The sequence below is a fragment of the Octopus bimaculoides genome, chromosome 3 (assembly GCF_001194135.2).
Source record: "Octopus bimaculoides isolate UCB-OBI-ISO-001 chromosome 3, ASM119413v2, whole genome shotgun sequence".
NCBI lineage: Eukaryota > Metazoa > Mollusca > Cephalopoda > Octopoda > Octopodidae > Octopus > Octopus bimaculoides.
The window spans coordinates 73044681-73062023 of NC_068983.1; the positions used below are offsets into that span (position 1 = coordinate 73044681).

A 17343-nucleotide genomic window follows, 5' to 3' on the forward strand; every position below is an offset into this window, starting at 1 on the left:
TATATATATATATATATATATATATATATATATATATATATATATATATATATATGCACACACACATATAGTCTTTCAAATAATTTTCTTTTTCTTTTACTCTGCTATATTAAACTTTCAGTGTGGTTACAAATGTATTCAGCATTGCTGCACAACAGGTTATCATGAGGGTACAGAATATTGAGAAACTTGTTATTAATTTAATGTAAACTCCTTAAAGCAGGCATAAAATATTACAAAACTAAGAATAATTTCATGATAAATATGATGGCTAAGTGATTAATGTTTTAAACTATGTTAAGAATTCAACTCCATAGTGAGTGTTTCATTGCATACTTTATATTGTTGACTTAGCTCAGTCAAATAGGTACCAGATCAATCTGGCTTAGCATCAGAACTGAGTTCAGCAGTCATTCCAGTTTGTTTTCCCATTGGATCTAGACTATGGTTCTGATAAGATATATTTGATGGTGAGGAACAGCCAATTCTGCATTAAATTCATCACTAGACATCTGCTGCCAAATAAATATCTTCCCTGACTATGAGAGATTCCTAAATACTATTACCAAGACAGGACAAGTTAGATCTTATAAGGTTGCTGTTTAGTCCCAGGATCAACCCTAGTTAAACAGATCTTAAGGTAAAAGACATTCCAACCTTGACAATTCCTACCTTTTTCAGGAATACTGTACTTACGAGTACATTATCCAATTTGTCTATCCATTTTTAAATATTAGGGTAAAATTTAAGAGAAATTGAGCAGCTATTTCTAGTAAATAAGTAAAGGTTTATAATGCTGTCTTTGACTCAAGTTTAATCTTTTTCAAACAGTTATTTAAACAACTTATTGGCATAGGAGTGGCTATGTGGTAAGTAGCTTGCTTACGAACCACATGGTTCCAGGTTCAGTCCCACTGCATAGCACTTTGGGCAAGTGTCTTCTACTATAGCCTCGGGCCAACCAAAGCCTTGTGAGTGAATTTGATAGACGGAAACTGAAAGAAGCTCGTCGTATATATGTATATATATGTGTGTGTGTGTTTGTGTGTCTGTGTTTGTCCCTCCCAATATCGCTTGACAAGCGATGCTGGTGTGTTTATGTCCCCATAACTTAGCGGTTCGGCAAAAGAGACCGATAGAATAAGTACTAAGCTTGCAAAGAATAAGTCCTGGGGTTGATTTGCATGACTAAAGGCGGTGCTCCAGCATGGCCACAGTCAAATGACTGAAATAGGTAAACAGGTAATTTTAGCATACAGTGAAAAATTACACATCCTTTTCAGTAAGGGACTTCTATTTAATTTTAAATCCCTACCTACTGAAGGTTCATATTTTGGATACAGCTGGTGAACCAACAAGGGAATTTATTTGAATTTCATTTTGAGTTAAGGAGACACAATGGCTAAGAGATTCAATAGGAGCTTGAATTCATACTATAGTACTACAGCTACAGTGTATCTGAGCAAAGTACATAGGTGCTTTGCTTGAATTTGCATGAACATAAAACATCTCTCTCTCTCTCTCCATATTTCACATCGGAGTCGTAGAAAAAACAACCAGCTGTAAAAACAATTCTACAGCCATCTATAAAAGCATCCCACACATGTGCCATCAATATCATCCCTATTTTACATCTACTTTCCATCCTGGCATTGGTTGGACATGAGCATAACAAAAAAACCCTTTTATGAAGGCTTTCTTCTACGAATAAGAATTTTTTAAATGATATGAAGGAGAAAAGAAAATTAAAAGAGAGTTTTACACATTTCTTTATTACTTTACCCCAATTTTAATAAGTTATCAAATACCAATTAACAGAAGCAATATGCTAAACCACTTCAGAATAGAATTTGGATTCTGTTTTTCCTTTATAATCTGTTTACGAGTGAAAAGTTAAATATTAAAATACAAAATATTTTAGGTATAATTTTATACATTTACATGTTCAATTTTACATTTTAAATAATATTTAGAATTTTTTGTCAGTTCACAATATGACTTAAATAGAAACCAGAGAAGAGAATGTCATATATAAAACAGCTTGAATACTAGTAATATCAAGTTATACATATATGAAAATTATTGATATTGCTTTCCAGAACAAGAAAGACAGTATCATTTGGTACTACCTTTTTTTTTTTTTTTTTTTTTTAGTTATCACGCATACCCATTACATGTGTAAAATCAGCATAAAATGCTTTAACACTTCCATTTTTCATCTATTTATCTCTATTTTTACCATCTGCTAAGCATTTCGTGTAAGTTCTGACAACAGCCAGCTCATTCATTCTAGGTGTCAGGTCAATCAGTATATCAAAATAAGAGAGCAGCATGCTTCTGAACATCGAGGGGTGGGGTGGAGAACAAGCATTGGTCAATTATGTTTATATACAGCAATAGCTGATGCAACTCTCCAGATATGATTTTCTTTGGCAGACAACCAACTTTTATCCATAAGACATGCTCCACTAAAAACAGGGGGATAGCAAATAAGAGTATCCATGTCCATTATATCCTTTAATACAAGTCACTGAGTAAAAAAACTCTTACACAAGTAGTTCCATGTTGATATCAAAAACTAGTCTAATTTCCCTATCATATGGGTTTGAATGCAAGCAACAAACTTGAATTGTTGGGTGTATGCAACTTTCATCTTGATAGGGACAGGACATGACATTACTGAACATCTGTTATTTCATGGTTCAGTCAGTTTCCATGATCAAGAAACTTCAGTAAAAGATTTCTTTTAAAGACACTACTCAGTTAAAGTAACTTGACATACATGCATGCCCAAAGCCAATAAATTACTTACCACAGGAATAACGTGTGTCACACCATCTCCGGAATCTATCACAGTACCTGTCAGTGTACGGTCACCAACTTGACGAGAGGCCCAAGAAGCTGCTAAGGCTAGGACTGCCTAATATTAATAAAAGAAAACAAAATGAAATTTAGAAATGAAATTTAAACAAAAGCTAAATACTAAAAATTATAAAACCTTTGGAATAAAAGATAAAGTTTTCTGGTTAATATTCAAATCAATAAGAATGATAGTGTACAGGAAGAAACATCAAACAACCAGAATAAATGTCAAATATATATAGTTTAACCCTTTCATTACTATATTTATTTTGAGATGTTCTGTGTTTCTTTCAATTACTTTAAATATAACAAAGAATTTAGTAAAATTACTTTGTTATCATTAAGCTAGTGTTAGGAACATGAATTGTGACAAAGGTTTGGTGAAAGATTTTAATTTAGAACTTTTGAAAACAAGACATTTGTACTCAGAGCCAGAGCCGGTTTCAGCCGGGTTGGTAACAAAAGGGTTAATGCTTTATGTTCAAATTCTGCTAGAATTGTTTTTCTTATTTTTCATTACTCCACGAGTATTAAAAATAGATATCACTTACAAACTACAATCAATTCATTCAATTATAGCCTTCACATTTGAAATTTGCCATAGTCAAAAGAAATTTCATTCAACAAACTCAGAGGCAGTTACGTCCCCTTACGTATTCAGTTACATCACTGACTCCTGTGGTCTATGAAATAAATATCAGCCAAGCACTGAAATCAAAGGAAAAATCTTTTTTCCAAGGAAACTGGTGATGGTCTGCATCAGCAATTATTAGTCAATAGGAAGGTTCAGTTAGTTCATTAGTGAAGAGTGTTATAAAAGTCTAATGCTTTGAGTTTTGCTCTTCATCTAACATTGAGTGAATTGGGGGGGGGGGGAGTGGTGCTGCCATTTAAGTTTGTCTCTAACCCAATCTACACACTTTTCCACCTTTTCCTTACTCTGGGATGAAGAACAAAGCAGAAAATGTTAGACTATTTCTTCTCATAAAAAAAATGTATTTATCAAACCAAGTTTGACAATGCAGTCACACAAAATGTATGATTCCTGTATAGCAATGGCAGAAATCTATTTTCTTCTAAAGCAGCGGTTCTCAACTGGGGTCCATATAAAATTTTGCTGTTAAAATTTATGTGTAATAAATTGATTATACTTCTACAATACACAAAATATTTAAAGTCTTTTTAAATACAATTCCTGATAATATTTAATTATACAAATATAACAGGATTTTTTAAAACATGAATGGCAGGAGAGTAAAATAGGAATCACAGGGGTCCATAGGTGAAAAGGAATGATTTTAGCACACAAGAAAAAAGATAAGCCGTATACACATAGGAAGTTCAGATCGATAGAACAAATTGTTTAATTAAACTAAGCATTATATAAAATAAATGGCACAATAAGATAAGCACATTGAACATATACGATAAAAATGTTCTGTTGTAATAAAATCTAATCTTTTAATGATGCTACATGATACACTTGTAACCACACACATGAAATGTAATAAACAATATGGAAAAGAAAAAAAAAATTCTGCATGTGTAGACTGTTGTAAAATAATTGTTCTAGAATTTATGTAAATAATCTTTCTGGGATTGTTTCAAGAGGTTATCACTACTATTAACATCTTTCTGGGCAATAAAGGAGTCTCTATGTGGTAGCTCACCAAACTAGGCATAGCAACTAAATCTGACAGAACGGTCATGGTTTGACTGTCCTTTGGTCATGTCTGCACAATCAGGGCTGACCTGGGTCTAAACAACCACCTCTTCCTATTATTAACTTGAGTGCACCTATTGAAAAAGTATATCCTGAGCATATGGTTAGTGACTCTCATAATACAATGATTTCGTCAAATTAATGTATGGACAAGTCCACCTAGTAGAGAACCTCCTTGTGAAGTTATATCTACAGGAGCTAAACTCAGCATTGCAAGCTAACAATATAGTCATCAGTTTTAAAGTATTGCTGCTTATAGTAATGAGTTGTTTACCCTACTATGTCTATTGATGGAAAACAAGAACCTGGAGTTCTTGTTTTCTAGCCACAATAGAAATAATGTCAAGTGATGACAAGATACAGACCAACCATCTCTGTCATCTGGTCATTCATGCCTTTAATCTGAGTATATTCACAGTACATGTCTAAATAGAATATAACTAATTCCATATTAGACATTTTGCCTATATCACATTTTTGAGTATTTATGTAAAAATATTAAAATCTAACTTTTGGCGGAATCATTAGCACATAACAGAGACTGTTCCATAAAAGCTTTTCTGTATTCAAATCCCTCAAAAGTTACTTTTACATTTCATTCTTCCAAGATCAATAAAATTAAATACTAGTTAAGTACTGAAGTTGATTTAATTGACTAAATGTTCTGCCAAAAATTAGTGGCCTTGTGTCTGTTAGAAATCAATAGTTTGTATTTCAATATATCACTATTGATACAAAATAGCAAACTGGCAAAAATATCTTAAGAAGCATTTTGAAGACAGTGACAGGAAAATGGTGTACGTTATCTTCAGACAGGTATGAAAAGTATGATATAATTTAAGGATGTTTAAATCCTAGGAAACAAATTCAAAAGAAAACTCCTGCTCCACATACCATTTTCCAAAATAGCAAGCCAATGAAAAAATTACTATGCCATCACTGAGCCTACTGGATTTAACATCCAAATCTTCCTTAATAGTCTTTTCAATTGATAATTTTCAAAGGTATGATTCCAAAGACTTGTAGCAAAACTTGAACTTCATGGGACAAATTTCAACAAATGCAAGCATATCTAGTCTACCATTAATTGACTTAATTGTCCTACTGAATTTCAGCCACTCCTACATTGAATTTCACTACCAGCTGCAACAACAAAAATGTATTTTGATTTCCAGTGAAAAGACTGGTTCAGACATACAAATAACTGTCAACCCCCATCATTATTATCACCAATTGTTCTTAATCTTATCAGTGTTTCATAGACAGCACAGTAAAACTGATGTATATAGGCAAGAATAGATACAAAGAAACCAAACTTGCCAGTAGTTCTCAAATGATATCAGATAGACAACAATATAGAGAAGTTCTGGAAAGCAGAAATAAGTAGAGGTCAAGGAGAATTCTATATACAAACTTCCATATATATATATATATATATATATATATATATATATATATTTCTAATCCTTATACACTTGGTTTGGTCATCAAATGAAATCTAAACTAAATGAAAACCAAATTTTTGTAGGAAAGCAATATATTGAATTGTATCAGCCCCAAAATGTTATTGATGGTAAAAGGAGCAAAGTTGAGCTGAATGAGATTTGAATTTTAAACAAAGAGGAAATTAAATACTTTAATGTATTTAGTCTGCCACTCAACTGTCTCAGCCATTTCTGCACAACTAGAATATGGTAAACACAATCTAGGTTAGTGAAACTCAAGATACACTTCTAAATTAGAAGCCTAAAGTATGGACAGCAACAATGGTTAATCTAAGAAAGAGAAACTGAGGAGACAAGTAAGAAAAGGATACACAGAGAAACAGGAGACAGATATTGTAATATCAACAGAAAACTAAAGAGATATAAAAGTGAGATGGGGGGGGGTGTATTACAATTTACAATGAAATCTCACTATTTTAACAGATAAACCAGCTGAGGAAATCCTCTCCCAAAATAATATTTTGTAGTTACAGCTCATTTTTCTTTTTTGTTGAACTTTTACAGTGAATGGTAGATAGTCTGGTTCCTCAAAAGCTATCTTTGTTATGTGATATTAAAATTCATAGACATAATTTAAAACTCATTTATGGTCCAAGCCACTATCCCTCGCTTTCAAGTTTTCTCATAAATTATACATTCACCAGTAGCACAGCAATCCAATAACCAAAATCATTGTGCATATATTCAAGGATGAGTACCCATGTGAATATGCATACCTGTATACACACATACATGTGTATATGTAAATATGTTTATACAACTTAGCATATACATGGTTGCTGTGTAACAATATACTACTGGTCCTTGTCAATGGACTGTGGCCATGTAAACACACATACATGCACAAACACACAGTTCCCAGCTAGTAGATTGTGTACAGTGTATATGCATAACAAACATACTTGTTTTATAAATACATGCATGCACAGACATATCGAAGTATGAAAATGTTAAAAATTACAAAAAACAACTTTCAGTATAAATTCAACAGGAACATATTCACAAACTGTGACATTGACATTTTGAAAGCAAGAAAATAGAGGGCTACAAGCAAAGAATAAATTTATTAAGATATTTTTCTTGTAGTTTTATTTATTTACTTATTTCCAATATAAAATATGTTACACTAATGACCTCCTTACATCAATGATAGTTACCTAAACTAAATCATGTTATAAACAACCATAGAGTCAGTGTATTAATGAGGTTTATACTCTTAATGCTTGTAATAATGATAGCTTCCTATATTGGCACAAAGCCACATATTTGAAGCGGGGGAGTACAGTCAACTGTCTAGTAACAAGTTCCATTCTGCCACCCAGTACATGGCTTGTATCAAATGCTATCAACTCTAGAGAGATGGAAAGAGAAATCAACCATATTTAATTATATTCCTCTACATTCTCACTTAAGGTGAGAATGCAGAGGAATATAATTAAATGTAGAAATACTTTTGACACAAAGCTCTCTTTGCCTCCCTTTTCCATCATAGTGATTAGCATGGTCAAGTAATTCTTACTAGCAGGACCCATTGACCAACATTATATAAATTTCCTTATTTCAATTTCAATGCATAAACTTATCCATCTTCATAACATTGTTTCATTATTTTAACACTCTGTTTGTATCTTAAATTTCATTCTCTTAGATTGTTAAAAGTGTAACAACATGCAACAAGCAATGATGATGACGATGAATTATCATCATCATTCTGCCAAAGTTGACTTTGCCTTTCATTCTTTCAGGGTCGATAAATTATGTACCAGCTGAATATTGGGAATCAATGCATTCAACTACTCCACCCATCCCCAAAATTTCAGGCTTTGTGTCTATAGAAGAGAGGATTATTATTATTAGGTAGTTTCATTTGTGCGGTCTTGGTAATAATGTCTTAATTTCCTTCAGTAACACTAAATAAATTCAACAGAAGAAAGCTTCCAATAAATCCCTCAAACTACTAGAACCAAATCACACCCTACAATCTTAAAACAAGGACACATTTGATCATGTAGACCTAGATACACCATGCCCAAAAGAAAAGACAGGATAGTGTGAGTGGATTATAGATCAGTTCAAACAGGGTTGACTTGAGCTAAACAAGAACATAGTAGGTAATATTTTTTAAAGCAATTTTTACATGCATTTTTGTTACAGTAGATATGCTATTCTATACAGATGTTTCCTCGTGTATTTCAAAAAACATCTAATTATAAGTAACTGATTCTTTACATATTGTTATTTGAAATAGATTGGGGTCACATAATTTATCCCTCATTTATGGACTACCGAGACAGTATGATGCATGTTAACAAATGCAGAAGATCTATGGGGTTGGGGAGAAATGATTCAGGTATGATCTTTCAGATGTATGAGGTTAATTTGCATAAAACCAGAGCATATGTTAAATAAGAAAATTTGGACATTTGAGCATTGGCTGATGTATGCATGAGGGACCAATGTTTGCATGGATATTTGAAACAAATAGCCAATGAGTGCTTGCAGTTTTTCAAACATTTTAAAGTTCTTGTTGGAATATGTCTAATCCAGTACCATAATAGCAAAAGCAGAAGTTTGTAGCTCATCAAGAAAATGGATCTCAATTTACTCAAGGATGAGCAATTTGAAAAATATCTCCGTTTTTTCCAGGAGGGTTGTGGGGGCAGAGTCCTCAGATACCTCCCCCATAGGGTCCTAACAGAAACAACCATCATTAGATTTTCCAACCGGATTTCCAAGCACAACCAACTGAGACAATGGTTATTATCCAACCATCTCATTCTTGGTCTACCCTTAGATCTTCTGCTGGTTGACTTGGCTTGAAGAATCCATCTTGAAATTTTCTGCAGCATTTTAATCACATGTCCATAGTGCTTATTACTGGAATAAGCATGAAATTCCATTTCACAGTGACAGGGTTAATATATTTAGATATTCAGCATTTACAATTCTAAATGTTAGATATATGATGCTTATGTAAAAATTATGAACAGATTAAACTGATGGGGAGCAGGATTACACAACTGATTTATTAATCATCTTGTTATTACCATTAGTTTCTCCTTTTAGATATCTCTAAACCAGTGGTTCTTAACTAGGGTCCATATAAGATTTTGTTGTTAAAAATTATGTGCAATAAATTGGTTATACTTCTACAATACACAAAATATTTTAACTGTTAATGTAGAGAAATAGCAGTTCTACCTGGAAACTCCCTGATCTTCGAGCTATGCACGCTGTTGAGTAACATTATTACAGAGACCCTTTGGAAGAACCCCATTTTGTCAGTTTGTATTTACACTTGTACTCTTTCAATCATTACCCAACATTCATGACCATAGATGAAGATAGGCATACCATTTACATACCATGGACAAGAAGCATTTCTATACATTCTACACAGCACTTTCCTTAGATAATGGAATTGCAACTGTAACATCCTACATATATTTTTACTTGTATTATTATTCTCTTATTTCCCTTAATACTTCCTATATCCATCCTTTTCCAGAATAACTCCTTATATTGAACTCTACTATTTCCCTCTAGTTAACGTTCTCATATAGTCTGATGAAGGGATATCCCTAATATCCTAGAAACAGTTCTAACACTACTTTTTGCTTTATAAATGCCACACAGCTTTGGGTTTGTTGTTTCATTTTATTTAACACACACACATCATCATTTAACATCATGCTGGCAGGAATCAGAAAGTTTAACAGAATCCAATAAGTCAGAGAACAGTGTTATGCTCCAATGCTTGCTAAGACACAATTTCTATGGCTGGATAACCTTCCGAATGCCAACCACTGATATATATAATTTTTCTTATTAGTTTTACACATTAATCCTTATGGTGAGTAACAAATACTATTGATCTCCCAGGAAAAGTTAATTGAACCTATTTAAAAGTGTAACAACAGCAGCCCCCTATTTCACATCAAAATAATTTAATAATTAAACAAAATATGCAAGTGGATGGCAGAAATAGGTTGATTGGACAAAATACCTTCGGGTATTTAGTTACATTCAAAGTTCAAATTCCATCCAGGGTCCCCTTTGCCTTTCATCCTACATAAGTTGATAAAATAAATATTGGGGTGATATAATCTATTGTGCCCTAGCATGGCCACTGTCTATGACTGAAATCAGTAAAAGGACAAAACACTTTCTAAATTTCAGAAAAAAAATTTATTAATCTTTGAAAAATTAAAAACACATACTTATATTGATTAATGCTTGAATTAATGACTGACTCTCATATTAGCAAGTTTAAATATTAAGCTGCAGTGTTTTGTCTTTAACCCTTTTACTGTGGAAATCAGATATATTCACTCAAAATTTTATCACTCTTAACTATTTTTTAGTTGAGATACATCAAATTTAAGGAGACAACATGACTTGCAGAAAATACCAATTCTGCTTTTCCATAGATATCTAACATCATTACTGGAATAAGCATGAAATTTAATTTCACAGTGATAGGGTTAATATATTTAGATATTTAGCATTTACAATTCTAAATGTTAGATATATGATGTTTATGTAAAAATTACGAACAGATAAAACTGATGAGGAGCAGGATTACACAACTGATTTATTAATCATCTTGCTATTATCATTAGTTTCTCCTTTTAGATATCTCTAAACCAGTGGTTCTTAACTTGGGTCCATATAAGATTTTGTTGTTAAAAATTATGTGCAATAAATTGGTTATACTTCTACAATAGACAAAATATTTTAACATTTTTTGATACAGTTCTTAATATTTAATTGTAAAAATATAATGGGATTTTTTTAAACATCAAATGGTTATGGGAGTTCACCCGAGTAAAATAGATATCAAAGAGGTTCATAGATAAAAAAACAGTTGCGAACCAATGCTCTAAATGGTAAATAGTACAATCATTTGGAGTTACTTACCTGAACAGCTATGTACAAACCAGGTACATTAAAAGATTCAAACATAATTTCAGCAGTGTATTCACGATTTTCAGGTGTATTTAAAGGAGGTTCAGTCTATAAAAGAATTGTTTTAAAAAATTATAAGTACACAAATGCAAATCTATCAAAAAAAGTTTAAAATGAAAATTTACTTTTAACATCTCAGTTCAATAGAATTGCACTGAAATGGTTAAATGGTGAGAATATTATGCTACTGAGCTGCTGACTATCAAAAATCATAAGTTTAATCTGCTTTGTGTAATCTGTCAAAAATTAATGACTTTTCTTGGTCCAGTAAACACAGCAAAGCTGACTATTTCATAGCTGAATGGTTGGTAATAGATAAGGTACATAAAAACATTTCAGCTACATTTAAAACTAGCACAGACAAAAGAAAAGAAAATCACATGAAAATATCTGACAGAAACAAAGATTATCAAGAACTTACCAATAGAAAATAATGATCTTCTGGTTCAGAACGTAGATATTTAAAAATAGTCTGTTCCCAAAATCGTTCCATCAAATCCCAGTCATCAATAATACCATGTCGGATTGGCCACTAGATATTTTAAATTAGAAAAAAAATTATATTTTTATATTTCTTTCAAAAATATATCTTCTAATTTACATGAAATGAAATAAATAGTTTTGTGTGTAAACCATGTGTATATTTATTCTATAGATATATGTGAATAGCATTACGTCCCTGTAACCTAGCGGTTCGGCAAAAGAGACCGATAGAATAAGTCCTAGGGTCGATTTACTCGACTAAAGGCAGTGCTCCAGCATGGCCACAGTCAAATGACTGAAACAAGTAAAAGAGTAATATATATATATATATATATATATATATATATATATATATATATAGCTTTAAATAAAACAATAGCTTTGTTTGTATTGTACAGTGTATATCTAGACAGAATATTTAAAAAGATAAACAAAAATAGTCATCACTACGTATGTTGTCTGAGTAGGCTTTTCTTGCCTTGAGCTGCAGTTTTTTCATGCTCTACTTGCTTTATAATCATATCAGGATAAGAGTAATTGCACCCCTTGCAACAAATTCAAAAGTACTACATGCGAGAATGCCTACAGATGCTGTCAACTGGCACTTGTTAGTTTCCATTTCCAGATGATGATGTCATTTTGTTTGATATCAAAATGTTGCTTTGGGTTAGGACTATGCACGTATCTGTTGTGAGTTTTTTCACATACACTTATGTAACTATATGTATAGATATTTGAATGTTTCTGATATTTTAGATGAAATTAAAAATTTATAATATACAGTCCACTGTTAAAGTTACAACTGAAGAGTTTTGAGAGAGTCAATAATGATGACTATGTTAGCATCGTTACATACATGTTTATATATTTATCATGCCTGAAAGCCTCAGAGAGTGTTGAAATGATACTAAAAGATTTTACACACATAGAGTTACCTATTATGAATGAAGGGCTTAAGGATTTCATGAAAAATCTCTATAAGTCATTAATGTGTACACATAAGCCTGCAAGACAACATGTATTAGTGCTGTAGTGCTGTAATACGTTAGATCATTTTTTGCAATACCAAAAGAAAGTGTGTGTTCATAAACTATAAATCATCATCACTTGATGTCTGTGCTCTTTGCTGGCATGGGATAGATAGGTGGCTTGACTGGATCTGACAAGCTACAGGACTGTAATGAGTTCAATGTTAGGAAGGGCATCTTTGCTTTGATAAATGTGCTAACAAGCAGTTTACAGTGTGTATAGGGTCCTTTTTTATTTTTATTAATTTTTTTTTTAATGTTATACCAGCACTAGTGAGGCTGCCAAGTAATTTGTAGACAATGAAAAAGATCACTCGACTGAGTGGAGTGTAGTAGAAAATGAGGTGGCTTTGTGCCAGGTGTTGAGAGGCTGAAGTTTGATAGAGGAACGAGAATACATATCTTATGGTAGAGGAGATACAGCACTAACCCACGTTATATACAGGTGGATAGGAGTAGTAGGAAAAAGAGATAAGGATACTGTGACAAGGTGTCAGAGTATACCCTCAAGCTACAAGAGGCTGAGTATAAAAATGAATATGCACAGAGGATTAAGAAATGAGGGTGAGTAAGTTTGTAAGAGTATGATGAAAATGACAGCTGGTTAGAGATGGTGGTAGAGGTGAGTTTAGTGAATGGAGAACAAGGGTGGGACATGTGAGTATTGTTGAAGAATTATAATCTCACCTTGACTGAATAAGAGGAAGCATCTAAAGCTTCGTCTCCTATAAAGAAATCCAAATCTTCAACTCCTTTGCCAAGTCGTCGAATTGCCTGATCGCCAACTTTAGCTGATTCCTTGATGGCAATGCATGATGGAATAATAAACTGTGGCTCTGTGTTGCCAGCGTAGCCCATCTTTGTATACCTGTGAAGAAAATAAAATAAATTAGATATTTCAAAGACAGAATTCTAGCAAAGACAGTTACACTCACAGAAACAGTCAACTTACTCAAACTTATATAGTCATACTCATACAAATATGACCCACTTACATACAACAACCACCAACCACTAACACACCACACACACACATACATACATACACAATCCCATTCACTAACTTAGTAGCTCTTCCTAGAACAAAAATTTGACTTATTTTCACATAGGACCTACATAAGAGATATTATCTTCAAACCTCAGGTCAATGTTTATGGTGTTCACAAATATTACTAAACAACTTTTTTTCCTCTCAGTATAAACCATTGCTGTATTGAAAATATTTCAGACATTCACCATTTTGTTTTCTTATTCTCCAGAAAGTACTATGTTTGAAACAAGAAAATATGCCTAAGTAATTTTGTATTGACAAAAGCATTTTATAAATGTCTTGCATACCCAGAATTCTACATCAAATAAAAACAGAGAAGAGTTTATCAAAATTATCTTCAAATGCAGAAAGTTAATTTTTCTTTATTATATCCTATTTTTTACCTTCTAAGGTAATATGACAGTTATCTTTCTTTTTCTTTTCTCTTTAATCTTAGACATTTTGATTAAATGTTAGAGTATTCATTTTCATAACTGAATACCATTATTAACAATTCAAATCTTATTACTATGTAATTCCTTAACTGTATTGGTGCAGTTTTCATAGTAATGTCCATAAAGAATAATAATAGAGTGTTTTAGCAAGATTTAAACTCAAAATTGTGATGAAAAAATACTCAAAAATTGGAATACAGTGTTAGCATACTGGCTGAAAGGCTGCCTTATCTCACCACCAGTTTTGCACACTATGTCCCTGACAAAGATATCTTTCTATATTTCAGAATACTCAATTGTACACATGTAGCATGAAGAATACAGCTCATATCAGTGACCAGTAAGGTGAGTTGGTGTAAATGTTAATGGCAGGTGTCAGCATTTGTGTAGTTCATAACACTTTTTTTTATAAAAGACATTACTTCTTAAGTTCCTTCAAGGTTCTCAGAATTTTTTTTTCCTACATCAATACAAAGCCATAGATTTATAAAAAAAAAAAAAGCAATAGTCTTCCAAATCAACTCTCAGTATATTACTGATACCTTTTCTTATTGACTCCTGCTGATTGAGTCATCAAACCATTTCATTTCAAATAATTGGATTTTTTTTTTTTTTTTTTTTTTTTTTTTTTTTTTGCTTATTTTATTCCATACCAAAAATGAAATGAGAATAAGACTACCATGCAATAACTAACACATGAAGAAAAGTCAGGTTATCTAATTAAAGATTTTTACAACTATGGAACGTATCTGCAACTATAACATTTCTGAATGATGCTGCAATCAAGAAATTACCGAGAGGATTTTTAAAAGGAAGAAAAATTTGCTCATGGTGTATGTATGCTGTCTTTAACATCATATCAACCATGAAATTATTTCCATTAATAACTTTTTACAAAGTGTTTGTCTCTAAAATCTATAATCTGAGTTCTTTTTCTAAGTATTTCAATTCAACCTTTACACATCTATTGTCAATATGAAAACCCTCTCATCCTCTGAAATTATCAAACCTTGGTATTTATATGAACAACGATGTCTTCAAATGGCAATATCTATGTTACTCTCCATTCTAGGTTCTAAGTCTCTCTGGGCTCAAGTTGCCTTTCAGTTCTTGAAGTCAATGAAATATAGTGTCAGCTATGTACAGAGGTTTCAATCAATCCTCTAAGAGTAATTTGTTGAGTTACTAATTAGAGAGTTCCTAAAGACCCAAATCAACAACCCAGTTTTAATTTCTGGTTGAAGCTATTCCATTTCACTTTATTTCACAAATGCCATTTCAAAAGCAAAACACCATTACATATTATCATAATGTATAGTAAAAAATAAATTATTATTACTATCATTATTATTTGGAGCAATGATCAGTTTTCAGCAAATGTAGAGGATGTACTAGTTTCTAATCTCAAAACATATGCCTCAATTTTTAAGAAGAAAAAAAATGGGGAAAAAGCAAACTGTTCAGACTATTAATCTCACCCCACTTTTGTTGCTGTTGCTACTAGACATAAATAGTTCAAATGGTTTTTAATCTGTTCATCATCAGTTGTCATGTATATATGTTCAGACAAGATTCCAATGTTCATATTTTCAGTTTGTTTGGAGCATGGTAGATAAAAGTTGGCTTTGTTTAACTCCATGTCAACATGGTGGAGCAGGCTATAATCTAGAGATATTCCAACCACAATCATACTGTCATTTTCCCACCAAGGTTAATATGGAATTACATTATCTAATATGTCCTCCCAACTTCTTTTTAAAAGATGACAGTATGTGATCTGAAGATTTGGCTATTTTTAACAAGCTGGGCAACTACATAGTGGCTCTCTCTTTGGCTTGTAGATGAGATTGTTGGAAGCTTGGATGGAATAAATGTTTGCAAGTATAATCACAGCCTGTGTTTAATATTTTTAACAATGGTAAAAGATTATGAAGTACTGAACTAAATGACTAATGATATTCAGCTTCATGCCTCCATATTCTGAGTTGAAATCCTACTCAGGATTACCTTTACTTTTTATCTCACTGGGCCAATAAAATAAGTAATATTCTGGAGCCAGTTCTATCAACTTATATTACTATCCTAGAAATGTATGGCTTTGTCCTTGATGTAATAAATCAATTATTATCACTATCAGCATCATTTTATCCAACAATAATAATTTCTGCTGTGTAGCTGCATCAGTCTATCTCCTACATATTTTTCCAATGGGTATCTAACAAATGGGGGCACAACATGTCTAAATGGCTGAGAAGTTTACTCTGGAACTACAAGGTCATGCATGGGTTCCCAATCCCACAGCTTGGCAAGTTAGACCACCATCTTTTATAATTCTCTTTGATCAATGCAAGCTTTGTGAGTGAAATTGGATAGATGAAAACTGCGTGGAAGCCTTTTGGATGTACTGTACTTGTAATTCAACAGTACAGCCACAATGATTCTGAGAATTATGTTAATAGCACGCATGTTGGGGGGAATATTAATTCAATGAACAGATAACTAATTTGATTGAAAAACTGAATTTCCATTATCAATTCATACTAAGATCTATTTACTAATTGACAACATGATACTTTCATCCAATGAATTTAACCAATTATCAAGGATATTAGCATTGAGCCATTCTGAACAAGTATCAGCTGATATTACCATTGCCTCTTAGTTTTCATTTAGCATTAAGTTAATTCTGGTCAAAACTATGATCAAATATGTTCTAGCATGATCGTTATATTTTTTCAGATATCTAAGACAACATTATTGCAAATGACCTTCACCTTTTTAAAACTGTGAGCGTGACTTGAGAGAGATTTGGCTGCTATTTCTAGCAGACTGAATCACCACAGGTTCCTGCAATGGTTACATGAAAAGCAAGCATTTTTTTTCCTCCTTCATAATTATTTAATATACTCCACTTCTTTTTTTTCAGAGCTGATTGCCTATATTCATTTTAATCAGCTTCACCATATCAGCAAATACTTTACTGCATTTGAAAAATTCCCTTGACATTAAATTCCTATTGTACCAAGCCAACCCAATAATAATCTATCACAATCAACTGTCTTGCCATTGTTATCTATTAATGTAACAGCAGCAGTGTGGCAGAAACAGTAAGTAGCACTAAACTAAATGCTTAACAACATCCAATTTTGTCCTGTGTTCTCATTTTAAATACTGCCATCTCTGCCATTTGCTTTCATCACTCTGGGTAATAATAAAAAAAAAAAGTACCAATCATGTATTGAGGTACAAACATCTGACCAGTACCTATTACCTACATATAGGCTATGTG

General features: G+C 32.3%; 1 protein-coding gene across 1 annotated transcript in view; it reads right to left on the reverse strand.

Annotated features, from left to right (window-relative positions):
- LOC106870259 (actin-related protein 3) overlaps positions 1-17343 on the reverse strand; it is a 78508-nt gene that overhangs the window by 14066 nt on the left and 47099 nt on the right. Inside the window, exons 2-6 of the mRNA XM_052966753.1 lie at positions 13257-13437; positions 11480-11590; positions 11011-11106; positions 2757-2920; positions 2393-2468 (exon numbers count right to left, since the gene is read on the reverse strand). Coding sequence (XP_052822713.1) covers positions 2393-2468; positions 2757-2920; positions 11011-11106; positions 11480-11590; positions 13257-13437 — 628 coding nt within the window. The remainder of the gene's footprint in view (positions 1-2392; positions 2469-2756; positions 2921-11010; positions 11107-11479; positions 11591-13256; positions 13438-17343) is intronic.